The sequence below is a fragment of the Verruconis gallopava genome, assembly GCF_000836295.1.
Source record: "Verruconis gallopava strain CBS 43764 unplaced genomic scaffold supercont1.5, whole genome shotgun sequence".
Lineage (NCBI taxonomy): Eukaryota > Fungi > Ascomycota > Dothideomycetes > Venturiales > Sympoventuriaceae > Verruconis > Verruconis gallopava.
This window is the reverse complement of record NW_015622141.1, coordinates 482873-504814: the sequence shown is the minus strand read 5'-3', so window position 1 is coordinate 504814 and position 21942 is coordinate 482873. Positions and strand designations below refer to the sequence as shown.

The 21942-nt window shown below is 48.6% G+C and overlaps 9 protein-coding genes across 16 annotated transcripts; 5 read left to right on the top strand and 4 right to left on the bottom strand.

The window, feature by feature from the left end:
- The first annotated feature begins 28 nt into the window (after nt 1-28).
- On the top strand, nt 29-2555 carry PV09_02082 (uncharacterized protein). Its single transcript, XM_016355077.1, has 3 exons — nt 29-1077; nt 1128-1817; nt 1894-2555. The coding sequence occupies exons 1-3, from the start codon at nt 133-135 to the stop codon at nt 1984-1986; spliced, it is 1728 nt and encodes a 575-aa protein (XP_016217093.1). The 5' UTR covers nt 29-132; the 3' UTR covers nt 1987-2555.
- Nucleotides 2556-2586: 31 nt separating this feature from the next.
- On the top strand, nt 2587-4399 carry PV09_02081 (uncharacterized protein; the record flags this gene model as incomplete). Its single annotated transcript, XM_016355076.1, has 4 exons — nt 2587-2706; nt 2776-2966; nt 3049-3327; nt 3382-4399. The coding sequence occupies 4 exons, from the start codon at nt 2587-2589 to the stop codon at nt 4397-4399; spliced, it is 1608 nt and encodes a 535-aa protein (XP_016217092.1).
- A 365-nt stretch (nt 4400-4764) lies between these two features.
- On the bottom strand, nt 4765-7662 carry PV09_02080. 2 transcript variants are annotated; one of them, XM_016355074.1, is made up of 5 exons: nt 7558-7662; nt 7184-7498; nt 6629-7125; nt 5521-6578; nt 4765-5467 (listed from the first exon to the last, which is right to left on the bottom strand). In XM_016355074.1, exons 2-5 carry the CDS (start codon nt 7311-7313, stop codon nt 4900-4902), a joined length of 2253 nt encoding a protein of 750 aa, XP_016217090.1. In that variant the 5' UTR covers nt 7314-7498; nt 7558-7662; the 3' UTR covers nt 4765-4899. The 2 variants fall into 2 exon arrangements, with proteins under 2 accessions (XP_016217090.1, XP_016217091.1); XM_016355075.1 differs by having other exon boundaries at nt 4765-6578.
- Nucleotides 7663-8259: 597 nt separating this feature from the next.
- On the top strand, nt 8260-10500 carry PV09_02079 (uncharacterized protein). The gene has a single exon (XM_016355073.1). It carries the CDS (start codon nt 8598-8600, stop codon nt 10335-10337), a length of 1740 nt encoding a protein of 579 aa, XP_016217089.1. The 5' UTR covers nt 8260-8597; the 3' UTR covers nt 10338-10500.
- PV09_02078 lies at nt 10384-12290 on the bottom strand. Of its 4 annotated transcripts, none has more exons than XM_016355071.1 (4): nt 11695-12290; nt 11078-11632; nt 10530-11009; nt 10384-10471 (listed from the first exon to the last, which is right to left on the bottom strand). In XM_016355071.1, the coding sequence occupies exon 3, from the start codon at nt 10895-10897 to the stop codon at nt 10532-10534; it is 366 nt and encodes a 121-aa protein (XP_016217087.1). In that variant the 5' UTR covers nt 10898-11009; nt 11078-11632; nt 11695-12290; the 3' UTR covers nt 10384-10471; nt 10530-10531. The 4 variants fall into 4 exon arrangements, with proteins under 4 accessions (XP_016217087.1, XP_016217085.1, XP_016217086.1 ...); XM_016355069.1 differs by having other exon boundaries at nt 10384-11009; nt 11078-11113; nt 11173-11632; XM_016355070.1 differs by having other exon boundaries at nt 10384-11009.
- Nucleotides 12291-12432: 142 nt separating this feature from the next.
- On the top strand, nt 12433-14339 carry PV09_02077. Of its 4 annotated transcripts, none has more exons than XM_016355065.1 (4): nt 12433-12679; nt 12835-13132; nt 13186-13885; nt 13984-14339. In XM_016355065.1, the coding sequence occupies exons 1-4, from the start codon at nt 12641-12643 to the stop codon at nt 14048-14050; spliced, it is 1104 nt and encodes a 367-aa protein (XP_016217081.1). In that variant the 5' UTR covers nt 12433-12640; the 3' UTR covers nt 14051-14339. The 4 variants fall into 4 exon arrangements, with proteins under 4 accessions (XP_016217081.1, XP_016217083.1, XP_016217082.1 ...); XM_016355067.1 differs by having other exon boundaries at nt 13186-13925; XM_016355066.1 differs by having other exon boundaries at nt 13186-14339.
- Nucleotides 14340-14542: 203 nt separating this feature from the next.
- Nucleotides 14543-16265, bottom strand: PV09_02076 (uncharacterized protein; the record flags this gene model as incomplete). Its single annotated transcript, XM_016355064.1, has 2 exons — nt 14543-15187; nt 15258-16265. 2 exons carry the CDS (start codon nt 16263-16265, stop codon nt 14543-14545), a joined length of 1653 nt encoding a protein of 550 aa, XP_016217080.1.
- A 1849-nt stretch (nt 16266-18114) lies between these two features.
- PV09_02075 (uncharacterized protein) lies at nt 18115-19789 on the bottom strand. Its single transcript, XM_016355063.1, has 2 exons — nt 19533-19789; nt 18115-19477 (listed from the first exon to the last, which is right to left on the bottom strand). Exons 1-2 carry the CDS (start codon nt 19690-19692, stop codon nt 19029-19031), a joined length of 609 nt encoding a protein of 202 aa, XP_016217079.1. The 5' UTR covers nt 19693-19789; the 3' UTR covers nt 18115-19028.
- A 139-nt stretch (nt 19790-19928) lies between these two features.
- PV09_02074 (uncharacterized protein) lies at nt 19929-21834 on the top strand (the record flags this gene model as incomplete). Its single annotated transcript, XM_016355062.1, has 1 exon — nt 19929-21834. The coding sequence occupies exon 1, from the start codon at nt 20098-20100 to the stop codon at nt 21832-21834; it is 1737 nt and encodes a 578-aa protein (XP_016217078.1). The 5' UTR covers nt 19929-20097.
- Nucleotides 21835-21942: the final 108 nt, after the last annotated feature.

Sequence of the window (21942 nt, the reverse complement as noted above, 5' to 3'; positions counted from 1 at the left end):
GCAGCCCAAGCCGTGTTACGTCGTTCAGGGTCCGCGCCTGGTTCGGGACGCAACGCTGTGGGAACAGGCCAAAGAGCTCCGAACCTTTAACAACACGCACAAAACTCAAGAAGTTCTTGATCCTATTTCGGGATGACTAACATTGTCGAGCAAATAGACCAGCAGCTTGCTGACCTGCTGGCAGGATGGAACATGTACTCGACCATCATCGCTGTGAGCATCTTCGGCTACCTCACCTACACCGTTGTAAACGCCGAGGAACCGGATACGCACCCGATGCTGCTGCAGCGACAGGCTACTGCCAGTATGGTGCGGAAACCAGGTGAATCGGCCATATACCGGTCATCAGATACTCCGCACGGCTTCCCACTTCGAAGTGGACTTAATGTGAAAGAGCCGGGTGCTCCTGCTTACGCGGGCGGCAAGGACGGAGATCTGAGGGATATTTGGAGGAGAGTTACAGGCGAGATACCACTAGAGAGACCGCGCGGAAGCAGCTCTGTGTCCTTGTCTGAGGAGGCCCAGGGCAAAATCTTCACAGTCTTTGGAAAGGAAGAGGTCACAGAACATAGCATCCCGGACATCACGAAAGAGCTCACCATCATCGGTAGCTGCATCAAGAAACAAGGTGCTACTCGGGTGGCAATCTATATGCCAAACTCAGTAGAATTCCTAGCTGCGCTGTTCGCGTGCTCCTTCTTTGGCCTCTCCCCAGTCCTCATTCCCTTCAACCAGTCGCACTCAAAGGTGATCGAGCAATTGGCCGAAACGAAAGCAGATGCTCTCGTCGCACAAGCTGGCTCCCTACCACTGGAAGAAGTCTCCAAAGCGTACAAGTCATTAAAGCAGGTTATCTGGGTCGTAGAGAAGACGAGCCGACATATGGATTGGACCGAAGTCCCTAAGGATGTCGGCGATCAGATGGATGTTAGCATGTGGCATCAGCTCGTACGGGACCACCAAGACATCACGAGCTCGGCTATTCCGGATATTAAAAGTGCCGACCTGCCAAATATTGTTACAATCTGGCTCGACAAACCGGGCTCTGCCGCTCAGGTTGTTGAGTTTACACATAAGGTACGTTTTGACATGGCTCTTCTCCGCATGCGGATTTTAACAGAATCCAGAACCTCGTTGCGGGTATAGGCGCCCTACTTGTCTCAGTTCCACTCCGACAACGCCTAAGTCCCTCAGATCTCTTCCTGTCAGCAGACGCTTGGACCAGTACGTACCCGCTATGCTGGACTCTTGGTGCACTTTTCTCCCATTGCTCTGTTGCCATCACTTCAGTTGCGGGGCCGGGTGTCTCGCTTGCTCTCACAACGCGTTGCATCGCTCCCACAGTCATTGTTGCTAGCGCTGAAAGTGCGGAACGTCTGCACGCGGAAAACAAGGCCAGCGCTTCGGGTGGCCTCAAAGGACTGGCGCATAGCGCACAATTGAGTGCGTTGGATGCCGGGCGAATGCCTTCTGATTCGTTGTTCTCAAGAATAAATTCACCACATCGTGTATCTCTTGGGACTACTCCAGGCAAGCTTCGTTTGCTATTCATCTCAGAAAGAGCTGGTGCAGAAACGCCTCCTTTAAGCTCACAGGATCTGAGTGATTTACGAATCTTTACCAATGCGCGGGTTGTTTATGCTCTTACTGCTGCCAGGGTGGCTGGAGCCGTCGCGCAAACCAGCGTATATGATTACAGAAGAGAAACAGGTTCAAGGAATAAACACAGCCATTTTGGTGCGCCACTAAGTTCTGTGGAGCTCAAAGTGGTTGATTCAGGAGTGCACAAGACTACTGATGAAGGCGCGAAGGGTGAGGTATGTTTTACTACATCTCTTCAGTTTCATCCTACATCACAACTCATTTTGGCCAATTTGTTAACATCCTACACAGATTGTAGTCGCTGGACCATCCGTTGCAGGCGGTGAAGCTCGACTCGGTGTCGTAGGCAAGTTCAACGATGACTGCACAATAGCGTATATATAGGAGTTCATGCGTCTATGTGAATGGACTAGCAAATAACTTGGCATTTGCGCATTCTCCCCTTGTTTCGCTTACTGTAATCTATTACAGAAGTCGAGCCGCAGATCTTCCCGAAATGCCTGCCTTGCGCCGTTCGTGATAACGGCTCTGCACTAGTCCTGATGTAGGATGGTTGTCCCCGAAACCCATGCATCCATCTCATGACAACCTCGCCTGCCGAGCCAGTGCCAATGCAAACGGCTTCCAGAACGCTGTTGAACAAGACCGGCTATCTGTCCTGACGTCTATTTCCACAAGCAAGTGTGCAAGGCCCACTTGGATTGGTTCGACCGCCACCCTTTACTTATCAGCACTCGAAGAAGACTGGATTCGCTTGAGCAGGCTTAGGCTTGTACTTTCACGCATAATGTATGGTAACTCCCTCGTCAAGCGATACGCATAGATGTATTAAAGCCGGCGAGTTCAAGCTAGCTCGCGGGCATTCTACTTGCTCCTTAGACGATAATCACATCCTAAAGCAGAGGCTGTGGGAAATAAATTTTTTGGGGTTTCTCCTACTTTTTCCGTTTGCATTTTGAACTTCCAATTCACCTCTCAACTAATATGGTGACATTCGAGCGACCTTCACTGCACGTTGCGAGACCCAAGTCCGCATTTTCGGACTCCGGAAATGCTCGATGGACCAACAAGGATCTAGATCCCGTACGGAAGGAGGATCGGAAGGTGAGTCTCGTCATCGATTCGTTCAAGTGGTAGGCCAGCAAATCTGACCCTTTGTCTCCTCGACCTCAGTGGGGAGTCTGGTCGTTCATTTCATACTGGATTTCCGACGCCTTCCACGCGGCTACATGGCAATTCGCAGCGGGAATAATCACATTGGGACTCAGCTGGCGAGAGTCCTTGGGCATTGTCGCCCTTGCCTTTTTCATCGTCTCCATTGTGATAGCTTTCAATGGCGCCACGGGCGTGCTCACGCATTCCCCGTTCCCAGTCATCGCTCGAGCTTCATGGGGGCAGGTTCAACCCTCCCTTATCCTGCAAATGCAACGAACTGACCGGGCATAGCTTCTGGGGCTCCTACGTTGCCATTGTGTCTCGCGCCATCCTCGCCATATTTTGGTTCGCAATCCAGTGCATGAACGGCGCCAACACTGTCCGCGTCATGCTCGGAGCTATATGGCCTAGTTTCTTGACGCTGCACAACTCCATTCCCAAGGACCAAGGAATCACTACGAACACAATGGTGTCGTTCCTTATCTTTTGGATCATCCAGTTGCCGTTTTTGTACATGCATCCAAACACGTTGCGCTGGTTGTTCCTGGCCAAAGCTGTGATTGTGCCGATGTAGGCGTCCCAAATAACTACCGCGCGAAAACGGTGACTGACATGTTCTGACAGCGCTTGGATCGCCATTCTCGTCTGGGCCTTCGTATCGACCGAAAAGAACAGCAGCATATTTGACCAACGTGCCACGCTGACAGGCTCGGCGTACTCTTGGGCGTTTCTCTCGTCCCTGACATCGGTCATCGGCAACTTTGCCACTCTCTCCGTCAACCAGGCCGATTTTTCTCGATATTCCAGGGTGTCCCCGAAATGGCAGTACATTTACGTGCCGTTTCTCCCTCTCGTCTTCACGTTCATCAGCTTCATTGGCATCGCGGCCACGTCGGCAGGCGGAGTCAGGTACGGTGTGCTGGAGTGGGATCCTATGGCGCTAATCTCGCATTGGACATCCCGCGCCTGCAGGTTCTTCGCGGCTTTCTCTTTTGCTCTGGCTGCACTTGGCGTAAACATTTCTGCCAACTCGCTTTCGGCTGCCAATGACCTGGCTGCCCTCGTTCCCAAGTATATCAACATCAGACGAGGTCAGCTCTTGACAGCAATTCTTGCCTGGGCCCTCGTGCCTTGGAAGATCCTGGAGTCCGCGGGGAGTTTCCTCAACTTCATGTCGGCATACGCGGTCTTTCTCGGACCCATCGCTGCCATCATGCTGTTCGACTTTTGGGTTATTCACAAACGCAAATACAACTGCCTTGCCTTGTATCAACCGGACAGCATATATCGGTATTCTAACGGCGTAAACTGGCGAGCAATCATCGCCTTCGTCGTCGGTGTTGCGCCAACTCTCCCTGATCTGATCAACTCGGTCAACTCGAGCATTGACGTGGGCGTAGGTGTTCATCCGTATCAATTCGGTTGGCTTCTTGCCTTCGTAGGCACAACGATTATTTATGTGGGACTGTGCTATGTTTTCCCGCCAGTCGAGACATTCGTTGACCGCTTTGTCGGTCCAGATGAGATCTACGACAACCAGATCATTCAAGGTGTGACGGAGGCGCATCCTGAAGATGTTGAGTATCAGCAAAACCCAAAGAAGCAAGCTGGGTGGAAGGCATGGGCTGATAAGGTCCTGTGATAATGCTTACAGAAGCTTGTTTTCATCAATGCACAGCTTTTTCTTGCGACGGGCGACGGCCTCATGATCCCAGGCCGCTGTCACACTGTTGGTCGTAGAACCTGGGAAAACACTATATAGGCTGTCAAAAGGGGTTAGCCATCCAGAGTCTAGAGACGCCGCCGCAACACAATTCGGCAGAACAGTTTTTTTTTTTTTTTTTTTTTTTTTTTTTTTTTTTTTTTGAAAATAATAACGGTTATGTCGCAAATCATAATACGCGTTTCTCAAAATTCTGGTCCCTAGAGAAGTTGAAAATCATTCAAATCCATAGAATAATTCCCTTTGCAGTGACGATGTTTAATCAATGATCAGGGTCTAGGAAGTGTATGAAAACTTTCAATATTTTGATGGAGAGGACATGTTTAATGTTACAAAGAGGTGGGTGCATTGCTGAATCATAGCATCCGGCCGTTCAGGATGCGCCTGTCGTCTAGCTTAAAAGCCTTGAATTAGTTTCGTCATGTTTTAAAAAATGCTTCGAGACCAAACTCCAAAGTAGGCAGGTCCATTTGGACAAGCGAGTCCCATGCATCCCAATCGATTGGGCTTGGCTCGCCGGGTTTTGACATAAACAATCCCTCCTCTCCGGGTACTACTGAAGGCCAGCTCGTGTTATATAGCATTGGAGGCTCATCAGAAGCGATGGTGTCCCTCATGTTCGGTGCAGAGACTGAAGCTGGCGTTGGATATTGTTGATAAGTATTTCTTCCCATTACACTTTGTGTCGTGGACATCTGAGGGCTGGTGTTGCTTGGTCCACTTTGGAAAGCGCCAATTCCAGCACGCTCTCGGGCTTGGATGATAAATTTTGGTACACTGAAGTAAAGGCCTTGTTGCAGAAGCATCTTCTCCCGAGCACTCCAGGCCCGTAGAGCTATTATTCGAATAGCTCGATATAATGCGAACTCGCCCGAAATGAGTTCAGGGTGATAGAAAAAAGCCTCCTCACATAGCTCCCATGCTTTTTCTGCCTCCTCACCTGTTGTTCTAACACGTAGTTCATTTAGTAAGAAAATAAAAGCGTGCCTAACTTGAAGATTAGTGCCATTGAATGAGCGCTTTCGATTCCCAGACCGTACCACTGGAAGTAAACCCGCACGTGCCAAATATAACCCTGTAATTCTTTCTGAGAATGACACATTATGTCATATTTCAATATTTTCATACTCAGGGCAAAACACAAGTCGCGGATTTCTTGTGGAGGCTCCCTTCCGCTCTCCAGATAGTGCCGAGGGTGATGCACGCGCAGACGCATGCCTGCCACGGCGGCTCGTGCAGCGATGCCTGTGATGTTATGGAGGCGGTTAATAGGATCACAAAACCTCAAATAGTTGTTCTGAAGTTTGTTTTCAAGTTCGTCAACGAATTTGTTTTTCTCTTCCATCGAGAAGGAATCTTCTGTTATTCGATTAAAACCTGCCTCGAAGATTGGTCCTAGTGAAGGTTTGAACGATGATCGTGACCTATGAATAAGGGCAAAGAAAGAGCGGAATTCGTAACGTAGCCGACAGAAGATCATGTCGGTTGCTCCCTCACGCTCCGGAGGAAACTCTTTCATATCTTCTTTCAAGTCCTCCTCGTTGAGGTTGAGAGGTGAACGTCCTTCGGGGTCTATGATAGCAGCGGAGTAATTTGGTGAACAGCCGGCAAGTTCCGAAGATGTGAAGTCCAATATCATTAGCTGATGCCAGAGCCTGCGTCTCATTTCTATTTCGAAAGGCGGCAAATTGGAATCAACATCCGCACGATGCATACCCATTCTCTGCGCAATTCGGAAAGCAACACCTGAAAGAATCCACAGTGTCTGAGAGTCCATACCGTTTCGCATGCAGATTAGGAATTGTACGAACGCTTGCAAAGTTACCAAGTCTGTTGATCGGGTGAATGAAGCTCTCACTAGGGCATGTCTTGTTCCAGCTCGCAATTGCTTGAGTAGTTTTTTGCGGGTTTGCCTGAGTTTGGTTTCACACTGTGCATTGCTGAGTGATGCCGCAGCAATGAAGAATGTCGAGAATATGAGAGCAACATTAGGCTTCGATAAGGAAAGAATTCCTTTCGTTCTTGCTGTATCTACAACCTTTTGGAATCCAGGACGATGCAAGATCATTGTTAGGTAGTGGACGTTATCGATATACACCTTGTTGCAGAGTCAGGATTTGTTCTATGACTGCCAGTGAAGATTCGTACCTGCCAAAGCACGTTTTGCTGTGCTACCGTTGGAAAGAGCTCGGCGAGTTCTTGATCAGATATGCCATTCGTGCTAAGAAGCATGCCAGCAGCGTGATCAACGTCACCGTCGTCATCGGAGCCGACGTATTGGGCATCTCCGGCTCCAATTCCAGTGTCGCGAAGGACGGCATCGGGATTTTGAAGTTCATTGTCGAGAGTAACCCAAAGGTTGCTGTCAAGATACCGAGTGCTGTTACCACTTGCGATCAGTCTTCCCCGTGGGGTATCATGCTTTGCTATGACTGCAGACTGTAAAGCGGGGGTTGAGGCCGCAGATTTTGGTGTAGACGCGTTGGCAGGACTGCCCACGGCAGACGAGAGCTGGTCAAATTGGCCCGGTGCTACTACTTGACGAAGCTGATCTTCAGCTCGCTGCAATCGCGCAAGGAGATCCGCATGGCTGCTCTTTGCTTCCTTTTTTCTTCGTTTAGGTGGAGGCGGAGCCTCGTAGACGCCTTTCAATGGAAATTAACGGAATTAACCTTCGGCAGAGGAATATGACCGGGTACATACAGGTATCGTTATGCCTTGCACAATATCCACAAGGCTCTAGCCTGTCACACTTCACCTTCCGCTTATGACACAACACGCAGCTGAACTTGTGCAGGCCAGAAGAACCGTCATCCTGCGTCGGCTGTGGCATTGCTTATGGGCCGAAGGATGAATATCGTCCCGCCGTCAATTCTTCGAGCAGTTCTGACCCCAAGACAGCACGTGACGTGTGTTGTCAACTTGTGAGCATTCTCAAATCTCTCGGAGAGAGAAAAGGTCGTGCCTTAGCATCCGATGGATTAAAATTTCACCGTCCTCCAAGATCTATATTGCAGCCTGGAAGCATCAACATAGTGTACAACCACACATAGTTAGCTACATCAGCCACTACTTACTACCGCCGGATTTAAGTTCGTATTGCAAGGCTAGAGCACCAGCCCTTGACTCACACGACAAGCTTCTCTCGGCGCAATCGAAAGGGCCACGAGCGAGGGGTGGACAATGATACGATTGACAAACACGCACTGCGGGAGCGAAGCAAGTCATTGGTTTCAAAACAGAGGTCGAACTTTCATGACGCACGCACTAAGCGCGTATTTTTTCACAGATGAACCAATCACAACAAGTGTAGATGCAAAGCACGATAATCAATGCCCCATTTAGGATTAGTGACTTTCCCCACCGTCTCGGTCCTCTCGGAGGCCCGAAGCGGCTCGTTTAGATGGCTTATATGCACCCCCGACGCACAAATTTTACGAATACCTTGGAGATGATACGTTGCCATCGCAGACGCCACTTGAGTGTCGAAGAAAAGCACCATTGATGATGGCACCTCGCAGGGGCCTGTTGCTTGAATGCCATTGACGAGCGGTTTTTTGGCGCCGAAAAGGTCGAAACCGTGGTGGCTCGTCAAAGAGACGGCTACTTCCAAGATCACATCGAACCTGCTGCCATTAACGTCAGCCCCTTTGGAGGCTTCATCTAAGAGAGCCTTGCTGTGGGGCGTGCGCGATGGAGACGCTGGGTACCTGCGGGGGGTACGTTTACCAGGCGATTCTGTGCCTTTCTCCTCTCTGGTCTAGAAACCGGTTGGTGATAGTGAAGACACGGAGCCGAAGGGCGAATTATACCCCGTCGCATTAAGCTACAGCCCGTTGTGACGGATAAGAAGTGGACTCGTACACAGAATACTTGTTCCTCCTCTTCCTATGTCTACATTCTCAACTCGTCCCTTCTACCACAGTGCACCTACTTTCTTGCTGCTAAAGCTTTTGCATCCATTTTCCACCTCCTTTTGCCAACCGCTCGTCGCAGATTCACAGCCAGGTCCGTCCATTTCGATTCATCCTTCAAGCACGCGTTCGCTTTAGCTTCACTCCTTTCACATCATTTCCTGGCGTTGGACTCTTGATTTTTAACTGTTTTCTTCGTCACCATGGAGCCCAGCGAAAAGAGTCATGAGGCTCTTGACGAGGCTTCCAACAAAGAAGTCCAACCGTCGGTTAGTTCACGCTCTTCGCGAGGCAAGACACCAGAGCACGATGGCGGTCAAATACAGCCAACCCAGACCAATGCGTCAGAAATCGTCTATCCAAGCACGGCCAAAACCGCTGTGATCATGTTGTGTTTGTACATCTCCATGTTTTTGGTTGCGCTGGACCGTACCATTCTCGCCACGGCCGTGCCTCGAATTACAGATAGTTTTCACAGCATCGACGACATAGGCTGGTATGCCAGTAGTTACATGTTGACAGCTTGTGGATTCATCCTGGTTTATGGCCGCGTGTACACGTTCTACAACACGAAATGGGTCTTCCTGTCCGGTATCATCCTCTTTGAAGTAGGAAGTGCAATTTCTGGAGCAGCACCGAACTCTACCGCACTTATTATCGGGCGTGCAATCGCAGGTTTTGGGTCTTCCGGCATTTTTACAGGCGCGATCACGATCATGATCAACACCGTTCCCCTGCACAAGCGTCCAATGTACCAAGGACTATTTGGAGCAACCTTCGCCATTGCCTCTGTAGTAGGTCCTCTACTCGGCGGTGCTTTCACTGACTCGAAAGCAACTTGGAGATGGTGTTTTTACATCAACTTGCCCCTGGGTGGTATCGTCGTGACCTTCCTAACATTCTTCCTTCACCTCAACGAGAAGGAGAAAAAGAAGGTCACGTTGAAGGAACAGTTCATGAAACTGGATCCCTTGGGAACTCTGTTCTTCCTCCCATCGATCGTTTGTCTGCTCTTGGCCCTTCAGTGGGGTGGAACAAAGTATGACTGGTCTTCATGGAGGGTCATACTACTCCTCGTCATATTCGCAGCCGGTTTCGTCGCCTTTGTCATCGTCCAAGCCATCACTCGCAACACCACGGCCACAATTCCATCACGCATCATTTTGCAACGCAGCGTCATTTTTTCTGCAATCTACACCTTCTTCAATGGTTCGGTTTTCATGACTGAGGTCTACTACATCCCAATCTGGTTCCAAGCAATCAAAGGCTCGTCAGCCGTGCACTCTGGTATACAGAGCATCCCTCTGGTTTTGTCACTGGTCACGCTCGCCATGCTCTGCGGTATCCTTGTACAACGATTTGGCTACTATACTCCATTCATGTGGTGCGGCTCTGTCATCATGACAGTTGGTACCGGCATGATACACACTTGGAAAGTAGACAGCGGTCACAACGAATGGATCGGTTACCAGGTATTGTTAGGTATTGGCATCGGCATGGGTATGCAACAGTCCAACCTCGCGGTTCAGACCGTGCTCCAGCATCGTGACGTACCCACCGGCTCCGCGCTGATATTCTTCTGCCAAACCCTCGGAGGCGCTGTCTTCGTGTCAGTTGGCCAGAACGTCTTTTTAAAGAAATTCGCAGGGCAACTGCGCCAATTACCCGCCGGCGTCCTCAACATGCAAACCCTTCTCAACACAGGCGCGACCGAAATCCGCAACGTCGTACCTCCACAATACAGAGATCAAGTCATTCGTTCATACAACTATGCACTGATGAATGGGCCGATGCTTGTTTGCATAATTCTGGCATGTATCACATTCGTGGGTGCCCTAGGTGTTGAAGTGAGAAGCACAAAGGAACAATTGAAGAAAAAACAGGCTGCTGCTCAGCAGCAACAAAATGAAAAGCAGGACATAGAAAAGGAAGCAGAGTCTTAAAAGGACGCTTCCGAGGACGATGTGGCCGCAAAAGAAGAGGTTATCGCATAGGATTTAGAATTTGTAATCGTTTAGGCACAAATTTCGCCGGCAGGGCCAGGTCTGTTAAAGTAGACATACTCATCTCAGCATATCTAATTAATGCATCACCAACTTGTTACTGTGTACGCCGCGCGCTTTTGAATAACATACCTTTAAATTTCCACTTTTTTTATGCTTTCACTTTGTGGAAGTCCGACGCCAGCAGCATTCATCAGCATGCATGCATAGGCATAATAACCAATGTAATGAGCCAGGCAAAGTGCCCCTCTTTTGCCGAATGCTTCCACAGCCTTGTCCCACATCTCATCACTCAGCCGCCCTCTCCGTCCGCTGCCCTCCAGTAGCTCGATAGCAACGTCGTAGGCAATGGAGCAACTCTCGGACAGCTCATCCTCTCCAGATGGCTTTTTGCCAATCTTTATAAAATCGATTTGACGCCACGTCAACCCAGCCAATTTGGCCAAGCGCTCGTGTGCGTAGATCTCGTATCCACTATTGTAATACGCTCCCACGACCATGATTGCCGTTTCACGTGCATCTTTCGGCAACTCTGGCGTTTTTCCAAGCTGGACAGCGGAATTGATAAACGCACGGAAGGCGTCAGGAAGCTCGTAAGCGGTCTCAAATGGTCTTTATTATCACAAGGTCAGCGAAATAGTATCGCGATAAGGGGGGAGGTAGGAACTCAAAGCACATACCCAGCAAAAGAACCATCAGCTTGTTTAAGAACAAAACTAATTCGATGCTCTCAATGATCTGAACTAGACCAGATTCGCACGTTGTGCTGTCTTACTGGTCCCCGAAAAGTTTATCCTTGATTTCGGAAAGCTCATTCCAAAGTGCTTTGTCCTCAGCTGAGAGATCTTCCGGCTTTACAGGTGCAAAACGTTCCATTATCCCGCTCAAGAATTGTATTCTGATTTTTTTTTGTTTCTTTTTGCTTGCAAGTGCAAAGCGGTAAAGACAAGAATGAGGGAGTGATTTTCAGTATGTTTCTCACGACAGCGATCGGCCTCTTGCGGGGTTCAAGGCCGGAAATGCATTTCCATCGGCTCCAAAAGTCTAGATTTCTCGACAATTTGGGCAGCATGGAGCACAGTCTGCGAGGAATACAAAGGTATAATCATCATCACTTGACTTTGTGCGGGATGACGCGGTTACCCGGATCTGACTCTTGCGGACGTGGCGCATAAGCAAGCCAATGCCTTGACGCGGACCCGAACTTATTGCACGTGAAATCGAGAAATTTTTCTCTGGTGATTCAGCCACTAGTCAGCATCAATCCTTGCCAGTCAGGGCTGGGAACCAGTCCTACACAGGTATACGAACAGCCAGATGTGCTGCTCGATTTCGGATGTTTCAGTGGCACCACTTTTCGACGGAGGCCAAATACGAGCTAACCGCCAAAAAGGTTGTAGAGACTGCGCTGAAGGGTCTTGGCATCCGAAGGTCGCTTCCTGCAGGACCCCACGTGTGGACATCGGATCCTTCAAGCCTTGAATTTCATCTGACAACGCGGTTGTCTTGGTCTGAGGATCTTGGACAGCTTTGGGTGCGGTGCATCGAGCTTCAGTGGGCATGACGATCCGTCCCGCACGCTAGGTCAATCCGAGCACTTGTTAGGGCGGATGAGAGACCATGTTGTGCTTGATTATTGGCCGGGGCATCAACAGCTCAGGATTTAGGATAGCTACGAATCGTACCCGGTGCCCAAAATGCATATGTCCTGGGTTGTCCTGGGTTGCGGAGTCCTGATACAAGTATTCCATCCCACGATCACTTAGCCAAAAGTAGAAAAGCGAATAGATTGTGCAGCAATTGCAAGTGGTGTCGATCTCCGGCAACGCAGACGCAATGATGCCCACTCCCAAAGCAGCGGTGTGTCCATTGCGGGTGACTGGAACAATGAGGCATTATTCGTAGAACAATGAAAAGTCGGGACAAGAAAATGAAAGCGGACGTCGAATGGTTGTGCACATGCGTTGTGCATGCACATGACGTCAATCTTTGTATAGTCTATCCCCCAACCTCGCGGCTCTAAACTTCTAGTTCCCGAAACCATAATATTATTGCCTTCGCGCTTATTGGAGGCTGTCACCGAAACAAAACTACTTTTCTTCGCTCAACCTCTCTCATTCTTCTTTTCTTCACCCGAAATCTCAAATTCCAAGTCTTTCATTCAAACTTGGCTTTCGGCCTTGTGCTCACGCAAAGATCACGCATCGGCTAGCTGCAGGCCAACTGCAGGAACCACATGCAAAATGAACTACGCAAATATGATCGAGGAGAAAAACCTCAAGGTAAGCATGCCTGCTCCAAGTTCAGATAGCAGTGTCGTACCGTCAAGGCCAAAGCTAAGAAATGTCTTGCCCTGATGCTGCTGAGGGAAATCTGAATCTTCACGCCTCCGTCTAACGCATATTCTGTCTATTCGGGCTAACAAAGCCGACTCAAGAAAACCTTTATCATAGCGACGCTAGTTTCGACGATCATAGGAACTTTCACAACTGGCATGGGGCTGTATGAGAGACTCGAACAAAAACGCAAGCAAAAGAAGGTCGACACGGGACAAGATGACAAGATCAGTCAGCTGCAAAAGCAGATGAAAGAAATCGAGGAGCGCTCGGAAAAGAATGCTCGGCGTGTCAGGGAAGACGACTTGCGCGAGTCGCTACAAGAGTCCGGCCCATTGATTCGCCGAGAGTATAATCGTGACTTCGCCCGATTCGGCGACAGATTTGCCATGGGCGATCGTACGTACATGTAGTTAACTTCAGTCACGATTCTTGTGCTAATCTGCACACAGCTATCACCCAAAACCAGCTACAGGGCCAGATCATTACTCTTCAAGGCACTGTCATTCAGTTGCTTGACGAAGCTCTGCGAACAGGACGAATCGAGAACATCAATAAGCTGTACAATGCGACTGAGCTAGCACGTGACGGTTCCATTGCTGCTCTTCAAGGTCAATACCAGCGCATGCTTCAAGCCGCTCCTATCCAGCGCCCACCAACTGTTCGACGGATCTCAAGTCAACCTAGTGTCGTTTCTGCAAGTCGTAAATCCCTACCTGCACCTAGCAAGGCGAAGACATTTGCCGACACCGTGGATGACCCTCTCTTCTGCCGGTATAGCTATGACTTGCAACGTGACAATCGCTTGGCTTTAGATAAGGAGTTTCTATCTGGTGGAGGGTGCTCCTGTTTTGTTTGTGGCGTGCTGCTCGACGTCGAACCCGGGCGTGCCTGGAAGATCACGAAGGAGCATGTCCGCGATCGAATAGTAACACCGGATTACGACGAAGAAATTATAGAGGACCGCATTTACCTCGTCAATAATCGATTTGTCATCAAGTGCCATCGCGCAAACGGCGGTTTTGCTTGCGTTCTCTGCGCTCGATACAGAGAAAAGGACACGCTTCTTGAGTCTGCACAAGGCCTCATCAGGCACATCTGGAATAAGCACGATGCCTCAGAGTACCAAGACCCTGATATACAGGAGATTGGGTGAGTGGATTTCAGACTTCTGAATTACCACCTTAACGCAGTAATTACCGATTAATGCAATATTTTTAAGCCGCTCAACATCTGATAATCTTATCAAGGCAAAGCATCGACAAAACCAAGGAGAAACGGGAAAGACACGATTCTAAAGCCTCCATTTACACGTGAAATAATTTATGGCGTATTATTTACATGAAGAATATTTGATAGGATTGCACAAAAGAACAATGCGTTCTTACACTGGACGATGATGGCTAAACCTAAGCTTTCTCAGCGGCGAGAGAAACCGAGGAAAACTGTGCATTGGGGACGGACAACAAAACATGATTAACGAATTGCTATGCTTTATAATGATTCCAGAGTAAAAACGGTGAACTGTAGGTGGGAGTTTTATACCCCTCTTAGCGATATCGTACCTGTATACTCCCTAGACAGGAATTGAAATTCTCTCTCAGCAGCCTGTTATCTAGTACTATGTTTGCGTCTCTGTATATGGATCCGAGAAACACTTCATCGAAGCTTCGCCGTTCATGGCTCCTACATTAGGTTGCAAGACTCAGCATGGGTTTGCGTACCTCAGTTTCGAGTGCCACGTCAGATCCATCCTCGATAGACTTTGGCAATTGCAATCTAAGCGTGGGAAGATTTGCCGTGTTGAACTCATGATTTTAATAAGCCGACATGCCCATCTGTCTGTCGCTCTCCAATCCCAACTCTTGTGCGATATGTTCCAACGCGTCTTAAATACTGCTGCACTTGGCTATCCTTGCGAATTGTGGCAATATCAAAAAAGTCAACCGTGTTTGTGCTGACCAGTTGCCCAACAGCTTGCCATGTGTTGCCCAGCATCGAGCATTCTGTCTGTGCCAGGAACACATAAAGTACAGCTGTGATCAAGACTGTATGTATGATTACCACAGCAGCAACGGCGATGAAACCTGTGTAATCTTGAGGCGTGTTCGTCGTAGCGAAGAAAGTCTGTCGAGCCTGGTCAATCTTATCGAATTGACCAAGCTGATCGTAATATGCTAGACTCGAGAGCAAGGTCAGGAGGGACTGAAGAGCAAAGGCGACCGAGCCGCCGGTTTTCACAATGTCCTGGAAAAGCCACATATACATCGGATCGGGACATATCCTTTGTGAGGTTAGCGTCAAGCATTCCGCGCTTTGCCATAGTATCGTCGTTATATTTGGAGCATTGCCAATGCCAATGGCGGCGACTTTTTCGGTGTACATGTTGACAAATCTTCTAATATATGGTTCCATGGGCGACAACTCGTCGTCCTCGGCAAGCCATGTGTTTCTCTGCGGTTTGAGGTCTAGGATACCGCACGTGGAGCTAGTGTTCACGCTCTTGTCCAAATTGCCGACGCACGCTCTCGAACTTGAATGTCCCGCTCTGCCGATCATAAGTAGGGAACGGTTCAGAACGATTAGACTTGCTGTTTATTTGAACCGGCAAGTCCGCGGCGTCAAATCCTGAATAGCACAGCGAAACGCTGAGCACAAGATCAGCGTTGGAGTACACGAGGTCGCGCCACGGCCCGTGTTGACTGATTGCTGGAGCTGTTGCGCCATTCCCTGTAACGGCCTCCCATTTTGCAGCACCGCCTAAAGTCACGTTGAGGAGAAGGTATCCAGTCCCAAGTTGCTCAGATCCGATCCCCAGGATCGTTCTCGACTGTCTCGTCTTAGGAAGCCTTGCGGGATCACGAAACTCACTGACAAGCCCGCCAGAAGCCACGCTAGACGTTTCTCCAAGCTGACAAAGCGAGACACGCCACTGACCAGCCGCCTTGGTAATAGTATCACCTTCGCCGTCTGAACCTGCTGTACAAGAGAAAGGTACGGGCACATTGTATTCGTAGGGAATTTGTCCGTTGGAATCTTGTACGTTAGATATGACAGCTGTGAAATTGCCAAGTCGCGGTGTTTTCGTGGTAGCCCTTACTGTGCCGTTAAGCGTCAATAAAGTCGAGCTGGCTTGCACCATGGCATTGAGAAGATCGGGGACTTGGCAAGTCACACGGGTATCTACAACAGTAGTTCTGCCAATATATTCATGCAGCGTTTCCCTATCAGAGGCCGCTGTCAAGGGCAAAAAAGCGCGAAGACTTATTCCAGTGTCTTCCACGCCATCCTCGATGTACCGAGGCTGGGAATACTCGGCAACTGTAGGATACATCTGTGGTTTTCGCAGCCACGTTGTGCTCCGGTCAATGATATCAATCTCCGGCTGTTTGCTATTGTTGGTATAGGTCCATTTGAGGCTGTAAGGCGTTGTTACCACACTGCTTCTTGCCGGTAAAGTTTTCAAGTCGAGGTCGCTAATGAGAACAATCGTTATTGTTTGGAGGAAGCCGAGGATGCCTACGAAAGCCATGATGAACAAGGGCAGGATTGATCCCCATTCTCGCATCATTCTCCAAAGCCAACTCGGATAGAGGACGAAGTCTAAAATTGATCCACTTCCCAAAATATTGGTTTTGATCAAGGCGATGGGGGCGGCGTTCACCAATTCAACTTCAAATCTTTCCAAGGCTAGCGCAGCTAGCATGGCGCTGCATGTACCAATCTGGAGACTTATGGAGATTTTAAGTATGATCGTCACGGATTTAGGTATCCAATTTCTTGCTGCTATCATGTGCCACGCTGTGTTTTCGTGGCCAGCAAACCACAGGAAAGCCAACAAAGCCATACAAGATATTGTTGCCAGATGGCCAGCAATGAGTACCCAAATCGCAGTCTTTTCGAGTTTTTGATTCCATCGCAGTCTCTGTGAAGACGACAAAGTGTTTCGCCGTGATGAATTGTTGGCGATAGGGTTGCTTTTTCCCGTCGCAATCTGAACTGTAGACTTGGAGGCAGATGGGTCACTATTGCATCTTCCATTTGCATTCGCAAGTGACGCCGTATTTCCTGAAAGGATACTAGTCAGAAGTTCATGTGACATTTCTCGGTCTGAAGGAAGGTGCTGCTTGGGTTCTGAAGATGCTCTGCGAGACCGTGTATGGAACTTCGAGAACCGGCAAGGTCGGCTAAATAGGCGAGTTGAGAACTGATTCGTTGGAAAATATTTGAGAAGACAATCTTCTTTCTCGTAGCAAAATGAAGACCCGCATGATTTTCGGCTGACAACAACGTTCTTGGGAGATGATTGTTTGTCCAAATCTGCTTTCAACGTTAAGCAACATTGATCAGAGCTATCAAAGCCAATAGAATCCATGAGCCATACAGGCCAAGAAATATAGCATGTCCCAAGATTTCCTAAGCTACTGGGGTAACTGAAAATAGTTTGTGGTTCCCCATGTGGAAAGGGCAGAGGCTAAGGTAGCAACTTTATGTTCGTACCTGCGGCCACTAAGATAGCGCGAGTATAAGCCCCGCAGAAATTCGAAAAGGTATGTAGAAAGGGCCTAATACTTGGCTGTTTCAAATGATGCTTGGTTAGCATGGAAGGCAAATGCAACACATGGTCAACTTGAGATACTTCTTCAGTAAGAACGTTCTGAATTACGCTCAACGTCGCTGTGTTTACGCTGCTGGTTCAGCACAGTCAGTTTTTCCGCTTGAAGTGAATCGATTTTCGACAATGGTCCGATTTAATGTTTTGGGCTTGATATTGACTCTAGCAATGTAAGGATTGGCTCTCCAGCACGTATTAAAAATGGTTGACCAGTTACAAAGACGTTGCTGTGCAGTATCCAACTGTAACTACCCAACGATTAAATGTCCAGCTCCGAACTATAGCTTTTGTTCATCCGAGAGTCTCCAAGGAAACATAATCATTCGATGCTTGGAGGATGGCTGTGCGTATCCAGGTAATTGTAACGACAATCTAGCTGGCGCCCCATTTGGTGGCTCGGTCAGCCCTTTCTGCTGGCAAGATGCTCCGATGGCGGGAAATGCTCAATGCACGGCGGACTGGGTGAGCGTCACTGCGTTGAACGGATCCGTCATATATCCAGTTGTATGTGCGATTTCAGTTGTCTCCTGTCCATGTAGATCCAGCAGCATTGAGATGAGTCAAAACAGGGATGTAGCTTCCAGATTGCGAACACCACCGCCGAACCGTCAAGTACAAGCCTCAGCATCTTCGCAACTCCAACAAGTTCAACGACTTCGACAAGCTCTACTGACGTCTCCCAGTCAGAGACTGCTGGATCGGGGAGGGTTACGGCAGTCCCAGGGCCCATCGCAGTAGCATTGGTTGCGATTGGGTTACTTTTGTTCTCGTTTTGATCAAGATTTATCGATTACAAGTCATGAGTTGTAGCGAGCACTGAAAGATCATTAGTAATTTGAATGAACCAGTGGTTCCGAAAGTTGCTCGTGCTTAATCCACGATTAGTCACCAAACCTGCCCTTATTGAACCAAGGACAATTTCGCCTATCATATGTGCAACTGCTTGCTACTTGAACGGAGTATGTAGTGACGTTGTAAAACAAATTTCAGTTTATGTGTGAACTTCCAAGCACACTTCGACGTATGAGATATCACCAGGGTGACCTTCGTACAGTTAGAGAATCCCCAACAATTCTTCTTTGATATTCGACTTTTGATAAGAGTTTAGGCATCTTTCAATGTAATTGAATATATTTGCCATATTTGACAATGGTTTCGACTTCTGTAGCTAGGATGGCAACCCAGTAAGCCTGGTTTTCTAGCAATGTTAATGCCGACCCCAGAATACAAATGGACCACCAGAGACCAGGACGAGCGCCTGAGCACAAAGACCATAAATTCTGTTCAACCTAATTTATCAGTCCATCTCGAAATTCAACTTGCAATATGCCACCTGAGTGGTCAGACACTGAAGGTTGAAATTATCGAGAAGTAAAACAGGACGAGTGGACTTCTTGTGGACTTGAGACTTAACCTGCTCATAATGGACTGATCTAGTCTTCGACCTTAATACGATAAGATGAAGTCGGCATGTCTTACAGCGCTCGTGCATCTGGCATGCTTCTACTGAAAGCTTCGAAGGCAAGAATTCGCACGTTTGATGTCTTGATTGCTCATTCTGCATCGCGTTTGAGAGCTAGACGCTATAAACGACTTTCAGCGGGTTAATCCAGGAGGTTAAGCAGGTGGAGATGGTCCAGAAGACACGCCAATGGTAGAACAATGTTCTCAGAAGTAATATTAGTTATAACCAGGCTCGGTCACGCCCTTGTCGCCGAGCCTAGCCATGAAGCCTTCCCTCAGACCTAGCTGTTTTTCAATTATCTGCAAGTGCATGCCGGAGCGCCGCATCTTCAACGCGTCCATGACCATGTGGACATCCGCCATCTCTTTCCCGGCAAAATTACGTTTACCGATGTTGTTGAATTCATAGTCTGCCTGCTCCTGCAATCTTTTGCGAGCTTTCAATATTAGTAGAGCTGGATTGCTGTGCATTGATTCTGCATCTGGAAACAAGCCCGGAGGGAGTTCATTTTCAATTGAGTTCAGCTTCGAGGTAAGACCTCTGGAAGCCTGTCTCGCAGACCTTGATTGTGTTGATGTATGAGATTGATAGGGATTTGATTGCACTGGTCCAATCTTTCGAAGTTTTGAGGCAAGGACTGGATCTGACGCATCGGTATCAACAACTATACGCACAAAATTAGCGTTAGTACTGTTATGCATTCAAATATTTGAACTTACTTTTATCCCGAGTTTCTCGTACTTCCTGGTATGGATGTCTGTTCGGCCCTGAGTTTTGCTGTTGAGGTGATCTTTGCGTTGCTGGAGAAGGCCGTGATGGATATCTACGTGCTACCGAGCCGCCAGCAGCCTGGGATGCTTTAGAGCTGGCAGATCCCATTTTTAAAGATGTACGGTTGGAATCGTGGCGAAAAACGACATATCAGCCCCTCTGTTGACGATGGGACGATGCAGAGGTCAACCGAAATAGGAAAAGCCTGCTTGGATCAGTTAATGCCTGGTGAGGCGACGTCGGTGACGTTCGTCCGCGTTTGAGAGTCTGGGCGAAAGCATCTCAGCTAGGTTAGTCACATCTACGCGTAGAACTGACTGCGACCTGTAATCCTAGCCCAACCTCATGAATCCGACGTGTGAATCAAGGCCGCACAGAAGTGCTCTGTTTCACAGAAGAGCTGTAAATCTCTAAGCGTTCGTCAAATGTCTGCACCTTTAAGCCAGGCTCGAGTAATTAAATGTGCGCGCCTCATGCCGGTTTTCAAGGCCTCTCCAGATCGTAGCCTTTTCCATGGAGAATGAAATCAATGACAAATTTGAGTACAGCCCACTCAAGGACGATTCTTCATATGGGGATTCCAATACTCCGGGAGCATGGGGTATAAGGCTCATCCAACTTCAGCCCCCGAGCGGCCAATTTATATCGTGTTCCTTGATTCACACTTCTCTGGGAGCAACAGATGGCCATTATGAAGCCTTGTCGTACGTATGGGGCAAGCCGGAGTGCACAGAGCGAATCTTGGTTAATGGAAAAATGCTGTCAATCACGTCGAATCTTGCATCTGCTTTGCGAAGGTTGCGGTATCCCAGATCCCCTCGAAGGCTATGGATCGACGCCATCTGCATCAATCAAGAAAACGTTGAAGAGAAGAATCTTCAAGTAGGTCGCATGTGGGCTATCTATGCTCTGGCAAGCCAAGTAATCATTGATCTTGGCGAGGAAACGTGGAACAGCAGTTTGGGGATGAATATGATCCAACGCCTTGCAAATGCTGGCAATAGCCCACAAGAAATTTTGGATTTTTTCAACAAAAGCTCCGATCACAAGTTTTCTGTCGCATGCAAAGGCATGCGTGACATATTTGACAGGCCGTGGTGGTCCAGAGTATGGATTGTGCAAGAAGTCGCTGTCGCGAGCAGAGCGGTAGTCATTTGTGGAGACAGATCGCTTATGTGGTCTGACTTCGAAAAGGTCGTGGAAATTTTGACCGATCTCTCGTTCCGGCCGGAGAAGTATGTGAAGGCCTATATGGCGGATATTCGATTTCTCTACTTGCCCTCCGTTCATTTAGCACCTGCATGGTCAGTCTCCACAGCCCGGAAACGTTTTCGCGTGAGCGAAGAGCATAGTCTAGCCGCGACGATGATATCATTCAAATCGACTCATGCCACGGATCCAAGAGATCATCTGTACGGGCTATTGAGGTTGTTTTCTTCGTTCCAACCCATAGTTCCAGATTACACTCGAACACCCTCCTCCGTATTCATGGACGTGGTGAGACTATCCATAAAAAGTGACGTGGGCCTTGCAATCTTTTCTGCATTAGATTATGGGAACAATAGGTTGGACCTGCCTTCTTGGTGTCCCGACTGGACCGCTCCCAGCCCAGCAAATTTTCCTTTTTACATGCCGATATTCCGCTGTACGAAAACGAAGGAGGTGAACAGCATATTTGACGGACGAATGCTTACTATCCGCGGAATCAGGCTCGAGAACATCACCAAAACCGGTAGCCCAAGCTCGATCCGGATGATGCTGCCACTCGAAGAGATCTACGAGGCTGCGAACAGCCTTCGTCCCCATGGCATGAATCCGCTTGACTTCACACGCCGGGTTGCGGAATTTATCGAAAGATTGACGACGATTTTCGCGCGGGAGCGCTATTATACGGATGCGAGCGCGACCGGCGATCTCAAGGATCGTATGATAGCACAGATATACGGGACGTGGCGCATGCGACGCACACTTGAAATTGCGTCGAACCCGGGAAGTTACACCTTGGGAGTGCAGCATCTTTCTGACAAGAGCGCATTGGGTGTGCTGAATCTCAGCAAAGACACCCAAATTTTGAATATAGCTCATGGTAGACGGATCTTCATCACCGAGAATGGTGAGTTGGGCCTTGCACCGAGTGCTTCACAAGGTGGAGATATTGTTGTTGCCCTGTATGGGGGAAGAACACCATTCTGTCTGCGTCCAATATCTGCGACAGGAGACACCAGCTATGAAATTATTGGAGATTGGTGAGCATGTTCGGCATGACCAAATCTTGATGGATACTAACTTTACTAAAGTTATATTGAGAAATGGATGTATGGCGAGGCCATTGACCTCCTTAACCAACAGAAGCTTCAG